The sequence below is a fragment of the Phoca vitulina genome, unplaced genomic scaffold (genome assembly GCF_004348235.1).
Source record: "Phoca vitulina isolate PV1807 unplaced genomic scaffold, GSC_HSeal_1.0 scaffold43, whole genome shotgun sequence".
In the NCBI taxonomy this organism is placed as follows: Eukaryota; Metazoa; Chordata; class Mammalia; order Carnivora; family Phocidae; genus Phoca; species Phoca vitulina.
Window position 1 is genome coordinate 5,970,670 of NW_022589746.1, and position 19,853 is coordinate 5,990,522.

Genomic DNA, 19,853 nt, shown 5'->3' on the forward strand with positions numbered 1-19,853 from the left:
TGGAAACCGCTGTAGCCACTGTGGAAAACAGTATGGAGGGTCCTCAAAAAATTAAAAATAGAACTACCAGATGATCCAGCAACTCCACTTCTAGGTATTTATCCAAAGGAAATGAAAACACTCACTTGAAAAGATACCTGTGCCCTCTTGTTCACTGCAGTATGTTTACAATAGCCACGATGTGGACACAACCTGAACGCCCACAGATGGATGGATGGATAAAGAAGATGTGATGCAAACACACACACACACAGAGGAATATTATTCAGCCACAAAAAGGAAGGAAACCTTGCCATTTCCAACATGAGGGCATTATGCTAAGTGAAATCAGTCAGACAGAGAAAGACAAATACCATATGATTTCACTCATATGTGGAATCTAAAACATTTTTAAAAGCCAAAAAACAAAACACTGAATTCTTAGATATAGAGATCAGATGGGTGGCTGCCAGAGCTGGGGGCTGGGGGGCTGGGAGAAACGGGTGAAGGGGGTGAAAAGGTGCAAGTTTCCAGCTGTGAAATGATAAGTCCTGGGGATATAATGTACAGCATGGTGAGCACAATTAATAACGCTGTACTGCACATCTGATAGTTGCTAAGTGAGTCGATCTTAAAAGTTCTCATCACAAGAAAAGAAATGTAACTGTGTGGTGATGGATGTTAACTAGACTCAGTGTGATCATTCTACAATATTGAATCATTATGTTGTACACCTAAAACGAATATGTTATATGTCAATTATATCTCAATAAAAAAAGAAAGGGGGGAAAAAAAGATTGTCTTCTGAGTTGAACTAATTAAATGCTTACATTAAAGGGAACAATGTCTCTAATAACTGAGAAGAGCTTTGAGATTGAAGCTTAATTAGTAAACTCACTACCTTAAAACAAAATATCAAGTGGCCACTATACAAAAGCTGGGTTAAGAGAGAAATCTGGGCAATGGAACAATGTCCAGTGGGAGAAAGACGCAGGAATTGGAAGATATAAAGCATTCTAGTCACACCCCACCTGAATGAGGCAGCTCTCTAAAACAAACACGTCCCACTCCTATAAGCAAGTTCAATGATCAAACCAAGCACTGTTCTGATTTGGGTTTTTGCTGTCTGACATCCCAATAAGCAGGTTCCCAGACACGGGTCATGACTTTCAGTTCTAATAAGCTAACACCCATTAAAGATGAATGAACGGATATTCTGGTTTACAAACTGGTCTTCTGTGAATTTATTCAGTGTCATTCAATGAGAATCTGATCATCTCTAAGTGAACTAACTGGAAGGTCAGTGCTAGAACCTGAAAGCTAAGTCCTAGACCCTTGGCAACGTGAGACTGCTCTGGGTTAATCATGTGTCTTTCTTCTGGCAAAACAGCCTCCTGCCCTTGGTATACATTCCTCTAAAACTTTAATAGTAATAAAATTTTTTTAAAAATTTAAATTGTAGTTAGTTAATATACAGTGCAATACTGGTTTTAGGAGAATTCAGTGATTCATCACTTACATACAACAACCAGTGCTCATCACAACTAGTGCCCCCCTTAATCCTCATCCCCCATCTAGCCCACCCCCCACCCACCTCCCTCTATCAACCCTCAGTTTGTTCTCTATTGTTATGAGTCTCTTATGGTTTGTTTCCTTCCTCCCCCACCATAGGTTCATCTGTTTTGTTTCTCAAATTCCACATATAAGTGAAGTCATCCAGTACTTGTCTTTCTCTGACTGACTTATTTCACTTAGCATAATACCCTCTAGCTCCATGTATGTCATTGCAAATGGCAAGATTTCATCCATATATACATACACACACATCTTTTTTTTCCATTCATCTGTGGACATTTGGGCCTTGCCATGTTTGGCTCTTGTTGCTAATGCTGCTATAAACATTGGGGCGCATGTACCCCTCTGAATCTGTATTTTTGTATCCTTTGGGTAAGTACCTATTAGTGCAATTGCTGGATCATAGGGTAGTTCTATTTTTAACTTTTTGAGGAGTCTCCATACTGTTTTCTACAGTAGCTGCACCAGTTTGCATTCCCACCAACAGTGTAAGAGGGTTCCCCTTTCTCCACATCCTCACCAACACCTCTTTTCTTGTGTTGTTCATTTTAGCCATTCTGACAGATGTGAGGTAGTATCTTATGTTTTGTTTTTTTTTTAAGATTTATTTATCTGAGAGAGAGAGCATGTGAGCATGTGTGAGTGGGGGAGGGGCAGAGGGAGATGGAAAGAAGCAGACTCCACACTGAGCACAGAGCCCAATGGGGGCTCAGATCCCAGGACTCTGAGATCATGACCTAAGCTGAAATCAAGAGCTGGCCACTTATCCTACTGAGCCAGCCAGGTGTCCCTCATTGTGGTTTTGATTTGTATTTTCCTGATGGTGAGTGATGTTGAGCATCTTTTCATGTGTCTGTTAGCCATCTGGATGTCTTCTTTGGAAAAGTGTCTATTCGTGTCTTCTGCCCATTTCTTTTTTTTTTAAGATTTTATTTATTTGAGAGAGAGAGAGAGAGCACATGCAGGTGGAGGGGCAGAGAGGAAGCAGACTCCCCGCTGAGCAGGAAGCCTGACTCGGGGCTCGATCCCAGGACCCTGGGATTATGACCTGAGCTGAAGGCAGAAGCTTAACCAAATGAGCCACCCAGGTGCTCCGTCTTCTGCCCATTTCTTAATGGGATTATTTGTTCTTTGGGTGTTGAGTTTGATAAATTCTTTAGAGATTTTGGATACTAACCCTTTATCAGATATGTCATTTGCAAATGTCTTCTCCCATTTCATAGACTGCCTTTTAGTTTTGTTGATTGTTTCCTTTACTGGGCAGAAACTCTTTATCTTGATGATGTCCCAATAGTTCATTTTTGCTTTTTTTCCCTTGCCTCCAGCAACGTCTGTACTAAGAAGTTGCTATGGCCGAGGTCAAAGAGGTTGCTGCCTGAACAGTGATAAAGTTTGGGAGAACTGATACCAAATACATCTGATAGGATTTAGTGAGTGCCTGGATATGAGAGGTGAGGATAAATCCCATGATTCTGGTTTGGGTGCCTGAGAAAAAGGAGACAGTGCTACCCAAGACTGAAATACAGGGGGAGATGAAAACGGATGGGACGGAGAGATCTCACCATCAGAATGCCCCTGGGACACTCACGTGGAGAAGTTTTATAGGCAGCAGAAGTATGTATGCAGTACCTAAGAGAAATGTGGGCTGTAGTTGGATTTAAGAGCCATTAGCAAACAGGTCGTAATGGATAAAATTGCCCACGAAGAACAAGATAAAACAAACAGAAACCTGGGTATCAAATCCTAATGATTAAGAGGAAAGCGAGAGGGTCACCTGGCTGGCTCATTCAGTGGACCATGCGACTCTTGATCCCAGGGTTGTGAGTTTGAGCCCCACGTTGGGTGTAGAGAGAACTTAAAAATAAAATCTTTAAAAAAAAGAGGAAAGCGAGAGAGGAGATAATGAAGTACATCAGGAAGAAGAACGACCGGATGTGGCTGAACCAAAAGAATGTAGATCACATAAGCTAAGAGAAAAATGCAATCAACTAAGTGAAGGACAAAAAGTGTCCCCTGGAGTTGGCAGTTGGGTCACTGCAATCTTAGTGACTGCAGTTTCAGATGAACCATACCAAAAGTAAAAGCTATCATGACCAAATAAAAATGCTTCGCCTTGAAACTATGAATCTAGAAAATATGATGACAAAACAAGTAATTCTCTGTCCTGTCCATTCAACTGACACTTGGCATTTACCCTGCTATTTCATGGTGGCTCCTGCTGGGGTCCAACCACAGTTACTTTGTGACTGGGATATGATTCAACATCAATAATGTGGACTAAAGTGAGTAACTGCCGGAAAAACTCATTGGCCCCCAGAACGATCCTGGTTTCTTCATGGCACTTCTGTAAGCCAGCGGGGCTTAGGGAAGGAAGGAACTGTGTCCATCCCGCCTTTATCTGCGCCTGCTCCGTGTCACAGCTGAATCTCTGTTTCTCCCTTCTCTCACAGGCCTGCCTTCTACTCTGATACAAAGTCATCACAAAGCTAGGGATCTCTTCAGATGAGAAACAACTGGTTTGTGGCAATTCCCTGCTAAGACCATAAAACCAAAACAGAAGCTAGGAAACACATCGTGGTGTGGGCTGGAAAAAGGAGATCTCATAAATGATCTCACCCATAACGTGAGCATGCTCTCTGCAACCCTTTTCACGTGTTAATTCCTCTGTGTCATGTTTCTAACTTCTCATCCAAACCAACAGAGTAGCTTAAATCTATACTATTTTTGGATTTAACAATTTTTTATGGCTTGGGGAAATGACTACACCTGAAGAGTTCCGACTGTCACGAACAGTGAGTATGTAAGTATCCGCACAGCTAAGAGTGGTGTCTCTAGTGACTCAGGTGAACACAAATAGTCTTTTTACTGAAATTGGTTTCAGGTTTCAACTGCACTAGTAAGGAAAGTACAAAATTAGAGAAATAAATATTTTAAGAGAAGCGCACAGCAGTCTCCATTTAAATTTGTGACTCCCACTGAGATTTATGCTTTAGTGAGTCACACGATGAAAACATTACAAGAGCTTTGCTTACTTGACAAGCTATCCGCTGACATGTTACTCCAGCAGGCTGTGAGGCACGGAGCCTTCCTTCCCTAAGCCCCGCTGGCTTACAGAAGTGCCGTGAAGAAACCAGGATTGTTCTGGGGGCCAATGAGTTTTTCCGGCAGTTACTCACTTTAGTCCACATTATTGATGTTGTATCATATCCCAGTCACAAAGATGATGATGAAGAAATCATCTACTACTCTCTTAAAAAATGGCATAAGTGATGTTTGTCTTCTGTCATTCTTTGCTGATGATACGCAGGCAAACCATTCACCCACTATCACTTTTTCTGTGCTAATAAACCCAATTAGGCTTGAAGCAGCAAAAATGAGTATCTATGTACAATTAAACATGGTTTCAACAAAAATAAGATTTTGTGTAAAAGGACGGCATTTTTTTTAAAGAGTTTTTTGTTTTTATAAAGCTAATATATATTTATTACAGAACATTTGGGAAATGCACAAAAAGAAGAAAATAAAAATCATCCATAATCCTACCTCCCCACCCCCGGGTATAGCCACTGTTAAATAATGGCACGTTTTTAAAAGGAAAAAATATGACTCAGAAGTAATGAAAAATAAAAAGTCAATTTAGCTTAAAGTTTAAAGTGAAATAAAGCTCACAAGGCTGTAGGCTTGAAAAATCTTAACTGAAACGGTCACTCACTGTCCCATCATTAGCACCTCCTGCTAGATACACTGTCCTTGCCTCAACCCAGTTATTTTGAAAAACTTCAAACCTATAGAAAAGCTGAAATTAAGCCCAAATCACCTAGACTCACCAACTGTTAACATTTAGCCACATGTGCTTTATCTCTGTCTGTATACATGTACTTTTCTGTTCTTGTTGGTTAAGCACTTGAAAGCAAAGCAGGTATCATGACATGTCACCTTTTGAGTACTTAAACGTCTATTTCCTAAGAACAAGGACATTCTAAGGGAAAGTAATAATTTTTGTGGATTAATCAAAATTTGTAATTTTTTTTAAAAGACTTTATTCATTTTGAGAGAGAGAGAGAGTGAGCGGGAGGGGCAGAGGGAGAAGCAGGCTGGCAGACTCCCCGCTGAACAGGGAAATGGATGTGGGGCTCGATCCCAGGATCCTGGGATGGAGTCCCGCATCGGGCTCCCTGCTCAGCAGGGAGTCTGCTTCTCCCTTCCCCCTGCTGCTGCTCCCCTCGTTTGTGCTCTAAAATTAATAAAATCTTAAAAAAAAAATTTGTAATTCTAGCTAGAAGACTGACCAAGATAATGGGGCAGACTCTGTAACACTGTGATTAGCCTTAAGCTTTAAAGCTTCCTCTTTGCCCCTCATTGTGACTCCTTCCTCTTAGTTTCTCAACCTCGCCACCATCGACAATTTGAGCCAGACAAGTCTTTGTTGTGGGGGCTTTCGTGTGCTGTAGGACGTTCAGCAGCATCGCTGGCCTCTAGATGCCAGTACCGCTCCACCCCCAGCTGTGACACCTAACGAGCCTTTGGACATTGCTAAATGCCCCTCCTGGGCCAACAGCCCCGGCTGCAGAAACTCTGCTCTTGAAGAACGGATCCCGAAAATCCAGATGAGTAGCAGCAAAAATAAGGACAGTGTGCATTTATTTCCCGAATACTTACCATGTGGCAGCATGTTCTAGGCATTCTGCATGTATGAAAATCATTTAGTCCCTAAAATGAGCCTCTCAACTGGGTGGTGTAGCCCCATCTCACAGATGAGGCGATGGACACGGTGAGACTGAACGACTTGTGCGAGGCCACACAGACCCCGAGCGGCAGCGCAGGGCTTCGGACTCACCCGGGCTGCACCCGCAGCTCCTGCTCAGGGCACTTGGCCCCGAACGTGCCCTCATGTACTTACTCCCCGGTGCCTCATTTTTCTCTTTCCTACCGATGCCAATCCTAAGTCTTTTCTGTGCAAATGCACTCTACGTCAGGCTTCACACCACTCTGATACCACCTAACACAACGCCAGTGTTCCTGGGCTCCTCAGAATAACATGACTCTCCCTTCGGGAGGTCTAGGAACCGCAGGAAGCCTGAGGTTCTGCCCATGCTCCTTCTGAGCAGAAAGTCTCATTGATGACTCGCTTCAAGCCTTCAAGCTTCAAGGAGCTTACCTACTAGTTAATATAGGAAAAGTGCTCACAGCAGGCCTGGCACACGGTAAGTACGGTCTCAGTGCCGGCTCCTGTTGTCCCTCTAGGACGGAAGCTGCTTTCAGGGCAGGGATCTTCGTACTGTGTCCTCACAGAGCCCCGGTGCTTGGCACACACTAATTTCTCAAATACTTCCTTTTTTTTTTTTTTTTAAAGATTTTATTTATTTATTTGACAGAGATACAGCGAGAGAGGGAGCACAAGCAGGGGGAGTGGGAGAGGGAGAAGCAGGCTTCCCACTGAGCAGGGAGCCCAATTCGGGGCTCGATCCCAGGACCCTGGGATCATGACCTGAGCTGAAGGCAGACGCCTAATGACTGAGCCACCCGGGCGCCCCTCTCAAATATTTTCTGAGTAAATGAATACACAAACCAAAGAATGGCTTCCTTCAAAAGCTGAGATCCAACACTTAGCGAATACGACTTAGCTAAGCCACTGCTTTTAATTAAAAGTAAAAGATACTTTTGATGGGACATACTTCTGCCCCTCCCCCTGCTCATGTGCTCACTTGTGCTCTGTCTCTCTCAACTACATAAATAAAATCTTTAAAAAAATAAATGTTTTTTAAGCAGAAGTTTGTGTACAGGTGAAATAAAGGAGATCCCTTTCACATCTACAGAATTGACATATATAGTTTCAACTACTTGTACTGAACGCCAAAGATCCACAGCATATTTTGACATGTGTTGTATAAGGCAAACAGAACCCACAAGACCAGTGTTGGGAAAATGTTTCTTGGTTCGTCAGCAGAGCTCGTCAATGGTCTAGCTCCCATGATTTAGCTCAGCTTTGACGTTGCAGGACGAACTCCACAGCTAATCTACAGTGACTCCCCAAGATGCTTGAGAAACTGAACCCTATGTGGTTCCAAAGCCCTGAACTGAGGAATGTACTCAGACTAGACTGAACTAGCCTGGAGAGGCTGAGGTGGATGGATGAGTAATCCGCTCTTGCCCACCACACAATCCTCTGCAACCATCCTGCGGCTTAACTGCAGGCTGATGCGGGCACTTAGCAGGTAGGTGAGGGGATCTCTAGGACACATCTACTCAAGACTGGACCTAGAAGGTGACAGCTGTGTTTTCAGACATGTTCCACAACCTCGAGAGGTTTTATTCATCTTAGAAATGTGGTCAATCTCTTTGCAATTATCCTGCCTGCACCCTACCACCCCCACCCTCTTTAGATAAGTAAACGACCTGATTCATTCAAATGGTATCTGGGTCTCGTGTTTCCATCAATCCATACCTATTACTATCCTTTGTCACTAAATCAGTCATGCAGTTCTCAATCCACTGAATAAACCAGGCAGTGCCTTTCAGCAAGTGTGGTTTGGGACCCTCTGAGGCATTACCGGGCTGTGAAAAGGGATGGTGCAGAGTGCTACATTTCCGTAATCTGTGCACAAAGTTGGCGGCCCCATCCAGCACTCTGAAGAGCTGTCCTGGTACAACAAAGCATCAACTGCTGGCCTTTGAGAGCACAGTGCCAGGCCACTACAGCCCTTCCATTACACCCCGTACCTCAGGCAGGATGAACTGCTCCACAGGCTTGTACCACAGCTTGTTCACCTGCACACCACAGCTTGGAGGGCTGAAACGAGCCACGAAGAGGGCCTCCTACAAATGGGAGGTGGGGGGTGGGGGACAAGAAATAGGGGGAAAAAAAGAAAAAAAGAAAGACTCCACGTTAGACATTGCGTATTCGGCAAGTTTTCAAACATCTTCTATCCTGGGCAGCTTAATCCTCGATGGCCCCAACCGGAGTTAATATGGGTAGAAAATGATGTTGAGACATCATTTGTGTTTTCCAGTGCAATCACGTTTATTAAGTAGATATTTAAGATAATGAAAGCTGTCTTAAAGTTCCAAAACATGAAATAAAATCCCCACAACCTTATAAAAAACCAAAGCCTACCTTGAAATGAGGAGCACTAGGGGAGGTGTGAGCTGTTAAATCAAGCTGAATCATTAGGCTTAACCCCAAGGGTTAAGAAGAAACTGAAAGATGACATATTTCTACACAGAACAAAGGTACTCCAGGAGCCCCCCTTCAGAAAGAACCTTTAGAAGAAAAAATGCACAGAAACAAACAAGGGAACATATAAGAGGGCTGATTCCCATTATGTCTGTAGGCACACCACGTTAACTGCACTCTTTACTGCGCCTTGGGGAGTACTGTGTTTTCTACAGTTTGTGGCAACCCCTCAATGAACAAGTCCAGAGGCGACATTCTTCCGACAGCATTTGCTCACGTTGAGTCTCTGTGTCACATTTTGGTAATTCTTGTACTATTTCACACTTTTTCATTATTATTATATTTGCTTTGGTGATCTGTGATACTACTTTAATTGTGGGGGGGGGCCATGAACTGCTCCCAAATAAGATGGCAAACTTAATTGATAAACCCACTGACCAGCGCTTCCTCATCCCTCTCCCTCTCCTCAGCCTCCCCTATTCCCTGAGACACAACAATATTAAAATTTGGCCACTTAATACCCCTACAGTAAGTGTTCATGTGAAAGGAAGAGTTACAGGTTTCTCACTCTAAATCAAAGGCTAGTGTGGTCCACAACAGCCAAACTACGGCAAGAGCCTAGATGTCCATCAACAGATGAATGGATAAAGAAGATGTGATATATACATAAAATGGAATATTATGCAGCCATCAAAAATGACATCTTGTCCTTTGCAATGAGGTGGATAGAACTAGAGGGTATTATGCTAAGCGAAATAAGTCAATCAAAGAAAGACAATTATCATATGATCTCACTGATATGTGGAATTTAAGAAACAAGGCAGAGGATCATAGGGGAAGGGAGGGAAAAATGAAACAAGACGAAATCAGAGAGGGAGACAAACCATAAGAGACTCTTAATCTCAGGAAACAAACTGAGGGTTGCTGGAGTGGAGGGGGGTGGGAGGGATGGGGTGGCTGGGTGATGGACACTGGGGAGGGGATGTGTTGTAATGAGCACTGGGTATTATGCAAGACTGATGAATCACAGACCTGTACCCCTGAAACAAATAATACATTATATGTTAATTAATTGAATTTAGATTTTAAAAAAACTTAAAGGATGTAAACTTAAGAGTTAAATAAATTATAATACAAGCAAAGTTAATAAATACAAAAAAAAAAAGCTAGTGTTTTAAAGCTTAGTGAGGAAGGCAAGTTGAAAGCAGAGATAGGCTGAAAGCTGGGCCTCTTGTGCCTCTTTGCGAACGCAAAGGAAAAGTTCTTGAGGGAAACTCTAAGTGCCTCTCCAGTGAACACGCAAAGGACAAGAAAGAGAAACAGACTTCTTGCTGATACGTAGAAAGTCTCTGGATAGAAGGTCAAACCAGCCACAACATCTCCCTTAAGTCAAAGCCTAATCCAGAGCAATGCTCCAACTACAACTCCATGAAGGCTGAGAGAGGGGAGGAAGCTGCAGAAGAAAAGTTGGAAGCCGGCAGATGTGGATGCAGGAGGTGTAGGGAAAGAAGCTGTCTCCTTAACATCAAAGTGCCAGGTGAGGCCGCAGGTGCTGATGGAGAAGTTGCAGCAAATTCTCCAGGAGATGGAGCTGAGATAATTCAGGAAGGCGGCCACACTTGAGTAAGGTTATCCGTGTAGACAAAGCAGCCTTCTATCAGAAGAAGATGCCATCTAGGACTTTCCCAGCTAGAGAGAAGTCAATGCCTGGCTTCGAAGCCTCAAAGGACAGGCTGACTCTCTTGTTAGGGGTAAATGCAGCTGGTGACTTTAGGTTGAATGCTCATTTTCCATTCTACAAATCCTAGGGACCCTAAGAATGACGACAAATCTCTGCCTGTGCTCTATAAATGGAACTACAAAGTCTGGATGACAGCACATCTGCTTACGCATGGTTTACTGAATATTTTAAGCCTACTGTTGAGACCACTGCTCAGAAAAAAAAGATTCCTTTCAAAATATGACTGCTCGTTGAACAATGCACCTGGTCACCCAAGAGCTAGGTGACTGCTAACATAGCATTTCATGCCCGCTAACATAGCATGCATTCCATAGCCCACGGATCAAGGAGTCATTTCGACTTTCAAGTCTTATTATTCAAGAAATACATTTTGTAAGACTGCCATAGACTCCTCGGATGGATCTGGGCAAAGTAAACTGAAGGCCTTCTGAAAGGATTCACCATTGTAGGTGCCATTAACAACATTCATGATTCATGGGAAGAGGTCAAAATACCAACATTAACAGAATTTGGAAGAAGCTGATTCCAACCCTCATGGAGAACTGACAGGTTCAAGTCACTGCAGATGTGGTGGAAATAGCAAGAAAACTAGAATTAGAAGTGAAGCCTGAGGATGTGACCGAACGGTTGCCATCTCATGATAAAACTTTAATGGATAAGGAGTTGCTTCTTACGCATGAACAAAGTGGTTTCTTGAGATGGAATCTCCTCCAGGTGAGGATGCTGTGAAATTGCTGAAATGACAAAGGATTTAGAATATGGCATAAACAGAGTTGATAAAGCAGCTTCAGGGTTTGAGAAGTTGACTCCAATTCTGAAAGATGTTCTACTTTGGGTACAATGCTATCAAACAGCATCCCAGAGAAATCATTTGTGAAAGGAAGAGTCAGTCAGTGAGGCAAACTTCACTGTTGTCTTTTAAGAAATGGCCCCAGCCACCCCAGCCTTCAGTAGCTGCTACCCTGGTCAGTCAGCATCCACTGACATCGAGGCAAGACCCTCCATCAGCAAAAAAATTATGACTTGATGAAAGCTCAGATGATGGTTAGCATTGTTTAGCAATGAAATATTTTTAAATTAAGGTATGTACCTTGTTTTTGTGATATTTGCATTAATATTAATACTACGGCACGTGTAATAGATGACATTAAAGTGTAAACATAACTTTCAGGTGCACCAAGCAAAAAGTTCATTGGACTTGCTTTCCTGGGATATTTGCTTTACTGCGGTGGTCTGGAAGCAAACCCACAGTGTCTCTGAGGTACGCCTGTACTGTGTTTTTTTTGAGTCCTTCCCAGTTTGTTTTAGGCAAGAATATTTCCTACTTCTCTCATGCCTATTCTTATATACCAGCTTACTACAGGAGAAATTTCTGTTAAAGCTATGAAGGCCACGCAGAAGTTTAGGATTAGGGGGGTTTTAGTGGATTATGCGTATTTCTTCATTAACACCAGTTCTGGGCCATACGGTGGTAATACCTGTGTATTGTGACTACCTGCAAACCTATTAGCATCCATCTTAGACTAGGCTTTCCTTAGGACAAAGATTAACTTCTTGGCTAAAAATACGGCAACTAAAAAATAAATCAACATTATCAAAATACTGTCTGGGCCAAGTCTCTTCACTGATAACTCAAACATTACAAATGGTTTGAAAAGAAAAAAAAAGATTACATATACTAAGACAATTAAATGGATCAAAAAGAGGGATGCCTGGTTGGCTCAGTAGGTTAAGTGTCTGCCTTCAGCTCAGGTTATGATCCCAGGGTCCTGGGATGGAGCCCCACATCGGGCTCCCTGCTCAGCGGGGGAGCTTGCTTCTCCCTCTCCCTCTGCCTGCCACTCCCCCTGCTTGTGTTCTCTCTCTCTCTCAAAAAAACCTCTCCGTTAGCCAATTTAATTGCCTGCTAAAACAAAACAAAACAAAACAAAAATCAATACTCTTTAAGGAATATAAGAGGATCCAGAGATCCTGCAATGAATCATTCACAATATCTAGGATATAATCCAAAGTTACCTGATATAAGACAAACCAGGAAAATGTTATTCATACTCAAGAGAAAAGATGATAATCGATAAAGACAGACCTCAACATGATTCAAATTAGAATAAACAGACAGGATTTTAAAGCCATTATTTTTTTTTTTTTTTTTTTTTTAAAGATTTTATTTATTTATTTGAGAGAGAGAGAATGAAAGACAGAGAGCATGAGAGGGAGGAGGGTCAGAGGGAGAAGCAGACTCCCTGCCGAGCAGGGAGCCCGATGCGGGACTCGATCCAGGGACTCCAGGATCATGACCTGAGCCGAAGGCAGTCGCTTAACCAACTGAGCCACCCAGGCGCCCTAAAGCCATTATTATACCTAAGGTCAAAACTGTAAAGAAAATATGTTCAAAATGAATGAACTCAGGAAATTTTAGAGAAATAAAACTACAAAAGAGAATTAAAGGGACATGCTAGAACTAGGAAGTACAATATCTAAAATGCTTTCATTGGCAAGGTTTAACAGCAGATTTGAGATGGCACAAGAGTCTGTAAATGTGAATATAGACTGAAGGAATTATCAAATCTGAAAAACAGAAAAATAATTTTAAGAAATGGACACAGCCTCGTGATCTGTGGAACAATGGCAAAAGGTCTAATATGCATGCAATTGGAATCCCAGAATGAGTGGAGAAAATGGGGCTGAGGAAAATTTTTTGAAGAAATAATAGCTAAAAGTTTCCCAAATTTGGTAAAAGATTTACAGATTGAAGAAAGTTGGCAAACCCTGAGCAGCATAGACACAAAGAATAAACCACACCCAAGGTACAACACAATCAAACTGCTTAAAACCAAATATAAAGAGAAAATCTTAAAAGCAGCCAGGACAAACAGACAAAAAAACCAATTACATATACCATATATGGGAACAGTAATATGAAGGATAGTTGGCCTCTCACCAGAAAAAATGAAGGTCAGAATATATTGAAATGACATCTTTAAAATACTGAAGATAAAAGAAGTCAAGCCAGACTTTCTATACCCAGAAAATATTCCATAAGAAAATGGGGGTGGAGGAGGACAGAATAAAGGCAAAATAAAAACATTTTCAGAAAAATGAAAACTAATCAAATTCGTTACCAGTAAACTTGCACATTCAGGAAACCTGAATATTCAGGAAGGAATGAAGAGCACCAGAAATGGTAAGTATGTGGGCAGACATAAAAGATGATTCTTCCTCTAAAGTACTTTAATACGCATTTAGCTGTTTAAAGCACAAGCTGTAACACTGTACCATTCTTATACTTTACAAGAAAGGGTACAACATTAATTTTAAGAAAAATGACAAGTTTAGGATGTATACTGTAATCTTTCTATCAACCATACATAAAAAAGAGGAATGCAAAGAGCTGTAGCTGAAAGGACAACAGAGAAATTAAAACGGAATTCTAAAAAATACTCAAACCCAAAGAAGGCAGGAAAAGAGGAAGAGAGAAACAGAAAAAAGTAGAAGAAACAGAAAACAAAGAGCAAAATGAAAAACAATTGGATAACTGCATTAAATATAAATGGCTAAACACTCCATGTAAAAGGTAGAGATTCTCAGACTGGATCAAAAGGAAGACCCAACTATATGCTGTCCTCAGGAAACACAATTTCCATCTATATATATATATAAAAGAGGGGCGCCTGGGTGGCTCAGTCCATTAAGTATCTGCCTTTGGCTCAGGTCATGGTCGCAGGGTCCTGGGATTGAGCCCTACATCGGGCTCCCTGCTCAGCGGGGGGTCTGCTTGTCCCTCTGCCTCTGCCCTTCCCCTTGCTTGTGCTCTCTCTCTCTGGCAAATAAATAAATAAAATCTTAAAAAAAAAAAAAAAAAAAAAAGAATAATACATCATGACCAAGGAATAGGAGATTGGTTTAACATTCCAAAATCAATAAATGTAATTCATCCCATTAACAGAGTAAAGGAGAAGTACCCTGGAAACATTCTATATGCCCAGCAATAGGAGAACGGATAAACATATTGCTGGAATACAGCTTAGCAATTAAAAAGAGGAAAAGGAATGGGGCACCTGGCTGTCTCAGTCGGCAGAGTATGCCCTCTTGATCTCAGGGTTGTGAGTTCAAGCCCCACACTGGGCATATAGCTTACTTAAAAAAGAAAAAAAAGGTAAAAGAAAAGGGAAAAATCATGAATACATATAAGAACATGGATGAGTTACAAAAACATGTTGAGTGAAAGAAGCCTTACACAGGAGAGTACTTTATGATTCTATTTACATATTAAATATCACAACAGGCAAAACCAGTCTATGGTAACAGAGGGGGAAAAAAAAAAAAAAGGCCATCTCTAAGAAGTGGGACAGGGTGATAGGAATTTGGGTTACACAGCTTTATGCAGTTTAAACTGACCGAGGGGGAGCTGGCTGGCTCAGTCAGAAGAACATGTGACTCTTGATCCCGGGGTCATGAGTTTGAGCCCCACGCTGGGTGTAGAGATTAAATAAATAAAAACTTAAAAAATAAATAAATAAAAAACTGACCTAATGTACATTTCACTGTGCATAAAATTTAAAAAACCACAAATAAATATTAAAGTCTAGTTAATGGAAAAAACAAAAAACAAAAAACAGTCTAGTTAATGATATGCATGCTGAAGTGTTTAGGGACAAAGTGTCCTGATGCCTGAAACTGACTCTGAAATACAGTCAGGAAAAATAAAAAGATAGATTGTTGAACAACTTTATATATGATAAAGCAAATTTTTTTTTTAAAGAGTTTATTTATTTGAGAGCGAGAGAGAGAGTGAGCACAAGCAGGGTGAGGGGCAGAAAGAAAAGCAGACTCCCAGCTGAGCAGGGAGCCCGATGTGGGGCAGGATCCTGGGACTCCAGGATCATGACCTGGGCCAAAGGCAGACACTTAACTGACTGAGCAACCCAGGCACCCTGAAATACAGCAAAATGTTAACTACTGTGGAAATTAGGTGGCTACATGGGTGTTCACTGTATAATTCCTCCAAGATTTCTACAAACAGATCTTTTCAAATACAATTCCTTGCTAATATACTCCTTCAGATGTACTCTGCGAATAAATCAGATTTCCCCACATACCAGGAAGAGAGTAACCCAAGTTGTTTTAAACTTTCATTCCCTCTACATCCTTATTACAAAAGACATGTGAAGCAGCTGTTAGCCTTGTATTATAGAGACAGACTTTCAGGGTTGGAATGAAGAGACACTAATACTTGCTTATACCTTAGAGTTCCAAAGTTTCTACATTCATTATCAACTTTTGTAATTCCTTAGGCTTTAGGGAATTTTAGGTTGGGAATTTCTAATCTGGCCCAATCCCTTCTTTTCTAGATATAACACATTTATTTTTCATTGGTATTCTCTTCCCAAACCAGTATATTAATATATTATGCTATAATGTATCCAATCAGTAAGGGAAGAAAAGTGGAAGTCTTCCAACCAGATGTAATTATATAGTCTCCCAATCTACTATATGCCATGAGGAAAAAGCTGGTATTTTTTAAAAAGAAAAATGGGGAAAACCTTGTATAAAACAGTGCATACCTCTTGTTCTGCCTGATAAAGCTTGACTGTGATGTTCCTCTGGAAACCCACATCGTTGGCATCATAAAACACCCCAAGACTGGTAATAACGATTGGGTAGAGAACTCGGAAGCTCACGCTGACAACTCGGTCCTCAGAAATTCCTGATGAGGTGTCTTCAGGAAGACTGAATGCCTCAATTTCCTGGTTCAAAACTAAGGAAATAATGAGAAAAGGAGTTTTACATAACCAAACAAATATAATCTTATAATTCTTTCACAAATGGCAGTAATTAAAAAAATTCTCCAGAAATATGGCTGCTTCTAGGGAAAAACATAAATTTATCTTGAAATTTAAGAATGAAGTTTTTAGCTATATCTAGGTAAAATATTTAATTATCAGAACTACTTTAATAAATTTTTGTGTGCACATGTGTGCATATATATGTCTAAACACCATAGAGGAATATTATCAAAGGCATCTATTAGGAAAGGTTCGATAAATAGGGATATTAAAAACAGTACCTAATGCAGTCATAAATAATGAGAACGTTTAGTCTTGCTCTGCAAATTCCAAAAATTCTACTTCTTGTCGGGCAATTTAAAATACTTGTGATGTCACATGACAAAAGTCCTTGAAATCACTTCCAATAACACTGAAAAATTCTATGTAATACTGATAAAAGAGAAGCACATCAAACACAGTAGTATGTCTGATCACATACTGTGTGCCACGCCCCATCGCATTTACAACTTCACAACTACACTGTGTGGTCGTGGCATTATCTGACATCACGGGTTATGATACTGAGGCCTGGAGATGTTAAGTAACTCGCCTGAGGTCACAGGAAGTGGCAGAGCCAGGAATCAACCCCAGGTTTACGGACTTCAAACTCAGTGCTCTTTCCACTCCCCTACAGCTGCCTAAATCAAAGCCAGAAACAGTCCTTTGCAGATAATGTTTTCAATTACTATAAATGAAATCAGGACCGATTACATGAAACAGTTCACATGGCTGAGAATATCAGTGCCACTTTGTGAAATAATATAAAAACCTATTCTAAAAGATTTTATTGAAGTTCTTTGTACCTTTCAGAGCTGTGGTTTTCCAATTTTCCTGCTCACACAACCACATCAGTTAAACGCATTTGTACACACACTCATATATCCATTAACAAAATAGACGCATATATTATTGTTACCAATATATTCAGTCTTTATAAAGATAACACTGTCTTATTTTCAGATAAACAGAAATTCAGTTTTTTTCCCACACCCAGAGGATTATTTGGATCCCTACCTTCGAATTCCTAGAATGCTATTTTACACTCAGCGAAAGTTTTTTTTTTAATATACTCAGTAAATGTAAAAGATTCAAAGTATATGCATATGGGTTAAAGGCCAAGGTTAAGCACAGTATAATCTAACTACCTATCTATTAAGAACAGATGTACCTTGAATTTCAAGCTACCTAGACACAGGAAATCCTGCTGCTTTGGTAATGCTATTAATCAAAACTACATATCCAGAGTATCATGATGATTAATTAATGCTCATGATGACCTTAAGGTATTGAAATAAACCTAAAATGACATTGGAGTCATCAAAAAGATAAAATTAGGTTCAATATAAATTTAGTTACACCTATTTAAAAAAATTTGTAACCTAGGTATTACATATATGAAATTTTTCTATTAATTAATAGTTCTACTCCTTTACTATTAATGAATAAATAACACTTAAAATAATAAAAGTCTGGTTAATTTAAGGTGAGATTTTAAAAAAATTTGATTTGGTTTGGATTTCAAATGTAATTTGTTCTAGGCTACTCTTACATCATCAGTAATACAACATTTTATTAGGTTCATGGTCCCTTTGGGACTGCAGTGCAAGCTAACGGATCTTCTCCACAGAGAAACGAGGAGAAACGCAATTACACATGAAATTTTACTTACAATGTTAACTAAAAGATCCTAAGTAAGAAACCTCTGCTTTACACAATAGAGACCTGAAAATAAGGTACAATTTATTTAGAAAGCTGACTGAAGCTGAACTTTATAAAAGGCAGGTTCTTTAATATTAAGTACCTACCATGTCCCAGGAACTATTCTGAATTTTTTATATGTATCAATGTATTTCATCCTGTCAATCCCTATGAGGTAAGTACTTTTATCCCCAGTTTATAGATGGTGAAACTGAGGCACAGAGGGGGTGAATAACTGATCAACGGTCACACAGCTGGAAAAGGCAGAGCCTAGATTTAAAGCCATGGGGTAACTCGGTGATGGGCATTAATGAGGGCATGTGATGTGATGAGCACTGGGTGTTATATGCAACTGATGAATCACTGAACATTTTATCAAAAACTAATGATGTACTATACGTTGGCTAATTGAATTTACATAAAAATAAATAAATAAAGCCATGGAGCCTGACTCCAAAGCCCACACTCTCAACAACATCACTATCGCTGCTTGTAAGAGTAAGGTGTACATAATTATAAAGGTCTGCCAAATCTTAAAATACCAGAAGTTAAAATCAGCACACTTAAGACTTTGAAAACTTTAGTCTTCCTTAAAACGATAGCTGAACATAAAAGGAAATGCTGGTAAAGAAAGACATCTGCTTGTACAGTTAGCAATGTCCTAAAACGGGTTCCCTGGTAACAGAGGGAACCTGATTAGGACCATCTTTCTTCATCATCAGAACTCCCACAGATCTTTAACTGTAAAGGAATACAAAATATTACTCATATTTAAAATTTTTTACCATTGTTTCTTTTGCAGGAGCTTATAGGCAGTAATTCTAAAAGAAAGTTGACTCACAATATTCGTATCAAGGTTACTGTAAATTGACAAGATGGTGAAATCAGCAGTTATCTCAAAGTTCAAAACTCCATTATTCAGATTTATCTATGCGCAAGGGATCTCCAAATGCATGTGAATCATACCGAGGAACAAATTCTCCTGGATCCTGAAATTATATATATCTAAAAAGACTCCTCACAGCTAGAGTGATCACTCAATCTGTCAAAAAGGATGAAAGATACATTTTGATGAAAGCTCAATCGTCGTCTGCTAAAAACAGACCACCAGACTAGTCAGCTTAGCAAACTTCTCCTCAGCATCAAACTTGTACGCGGAGTCACGGGGCTGAGGAAAAAGACGACTCACCCGGATTCGTGATGTTGAGCAGTCTGCAGGAGTAAGGATCCTCCCTGTCTTCCACTGGCACGGCACAACCATGAGCACCTATTATGAACTTCACAAGCACACTGAAAGATGTGTTGGCATTAACATCAGATACTGATCTTCATTTTGTGCATACACGTTTCCTCATGCCCATTTCAAAGCTTTTACTTTGAGACACAGGTATTTATTAGGATTAATTCTAACTTTATTTTTCTAGCCTAGCAAAAGAGGAACAGACAAACTGAAAGTTGCCAACCACCAAGCGACGGATGTGTAAGCCCTCTGCTGTAGTACTGTGTTAAAGCGAGTATGAGTATGTTTGGCCTGGCTACCAGCAAATGCTCATATCAATTAAAAACAAACTACAGTAAAGTCAGTTTCTCATGCCCCGACCTAAAACATATCTGTATCTGCAATCTGCTTTATTTGCTTTCCTCTACTGTAGAAGGTATTCCTTTTGCTCCAGATTAGTCTTCGTATTCAAGAGGAGGTCCTCTCCTCTCCTACACCTCAACTGTAACCTGTAGCTCCTTCCCTACACGTTACAAATAAGATGAATTCCTGATACTAATTTCTATTTACTTACCATCCCTTCCTTGTCTCCACCCTATCCTTTAGTGAAGTCCTACAAAGGAATGAACTAAAATTGTA

The 19,853-nt window shown here is 40.4% G+C and overlaps 1 protein-coding gene across 3 annotated transcripts in view; it reads right to left on the minus strand.

Moving 5' to 3' along the window:
- B3GALNT2 (beta-1,3-N-acetylgalactosaminyltransferase 2) overlaps window positions 1-19,853 on the minus strand; it is a 57,698-nt gene that overhangs the window by 17,353 nt on the left and 20,492 nt on the right. For all 3 annotated transcript variants that reach the window (XM_032430232.1, XM_032430231.1, XM_032430233.1), the window contains exons 3-5: window positions 19,185-19,285; window positions 16,034-16,227; window positions 8,275-8,370 (exon numbers count right to left, since the gene is read on the minus strand). In XM_032430232.1, coding sequence (XP_032286123.1) covers window positions 8,275-8,370; window positions 16,034-16,227; window positions 19,185-19,285 — 391 coding nt within the window. The remainder of the gene's footprint in view (window positions 1-8,274; window positions 8,371-16,033; window positions 16,228-19,184; window positions 19,286-19,853) is intronic.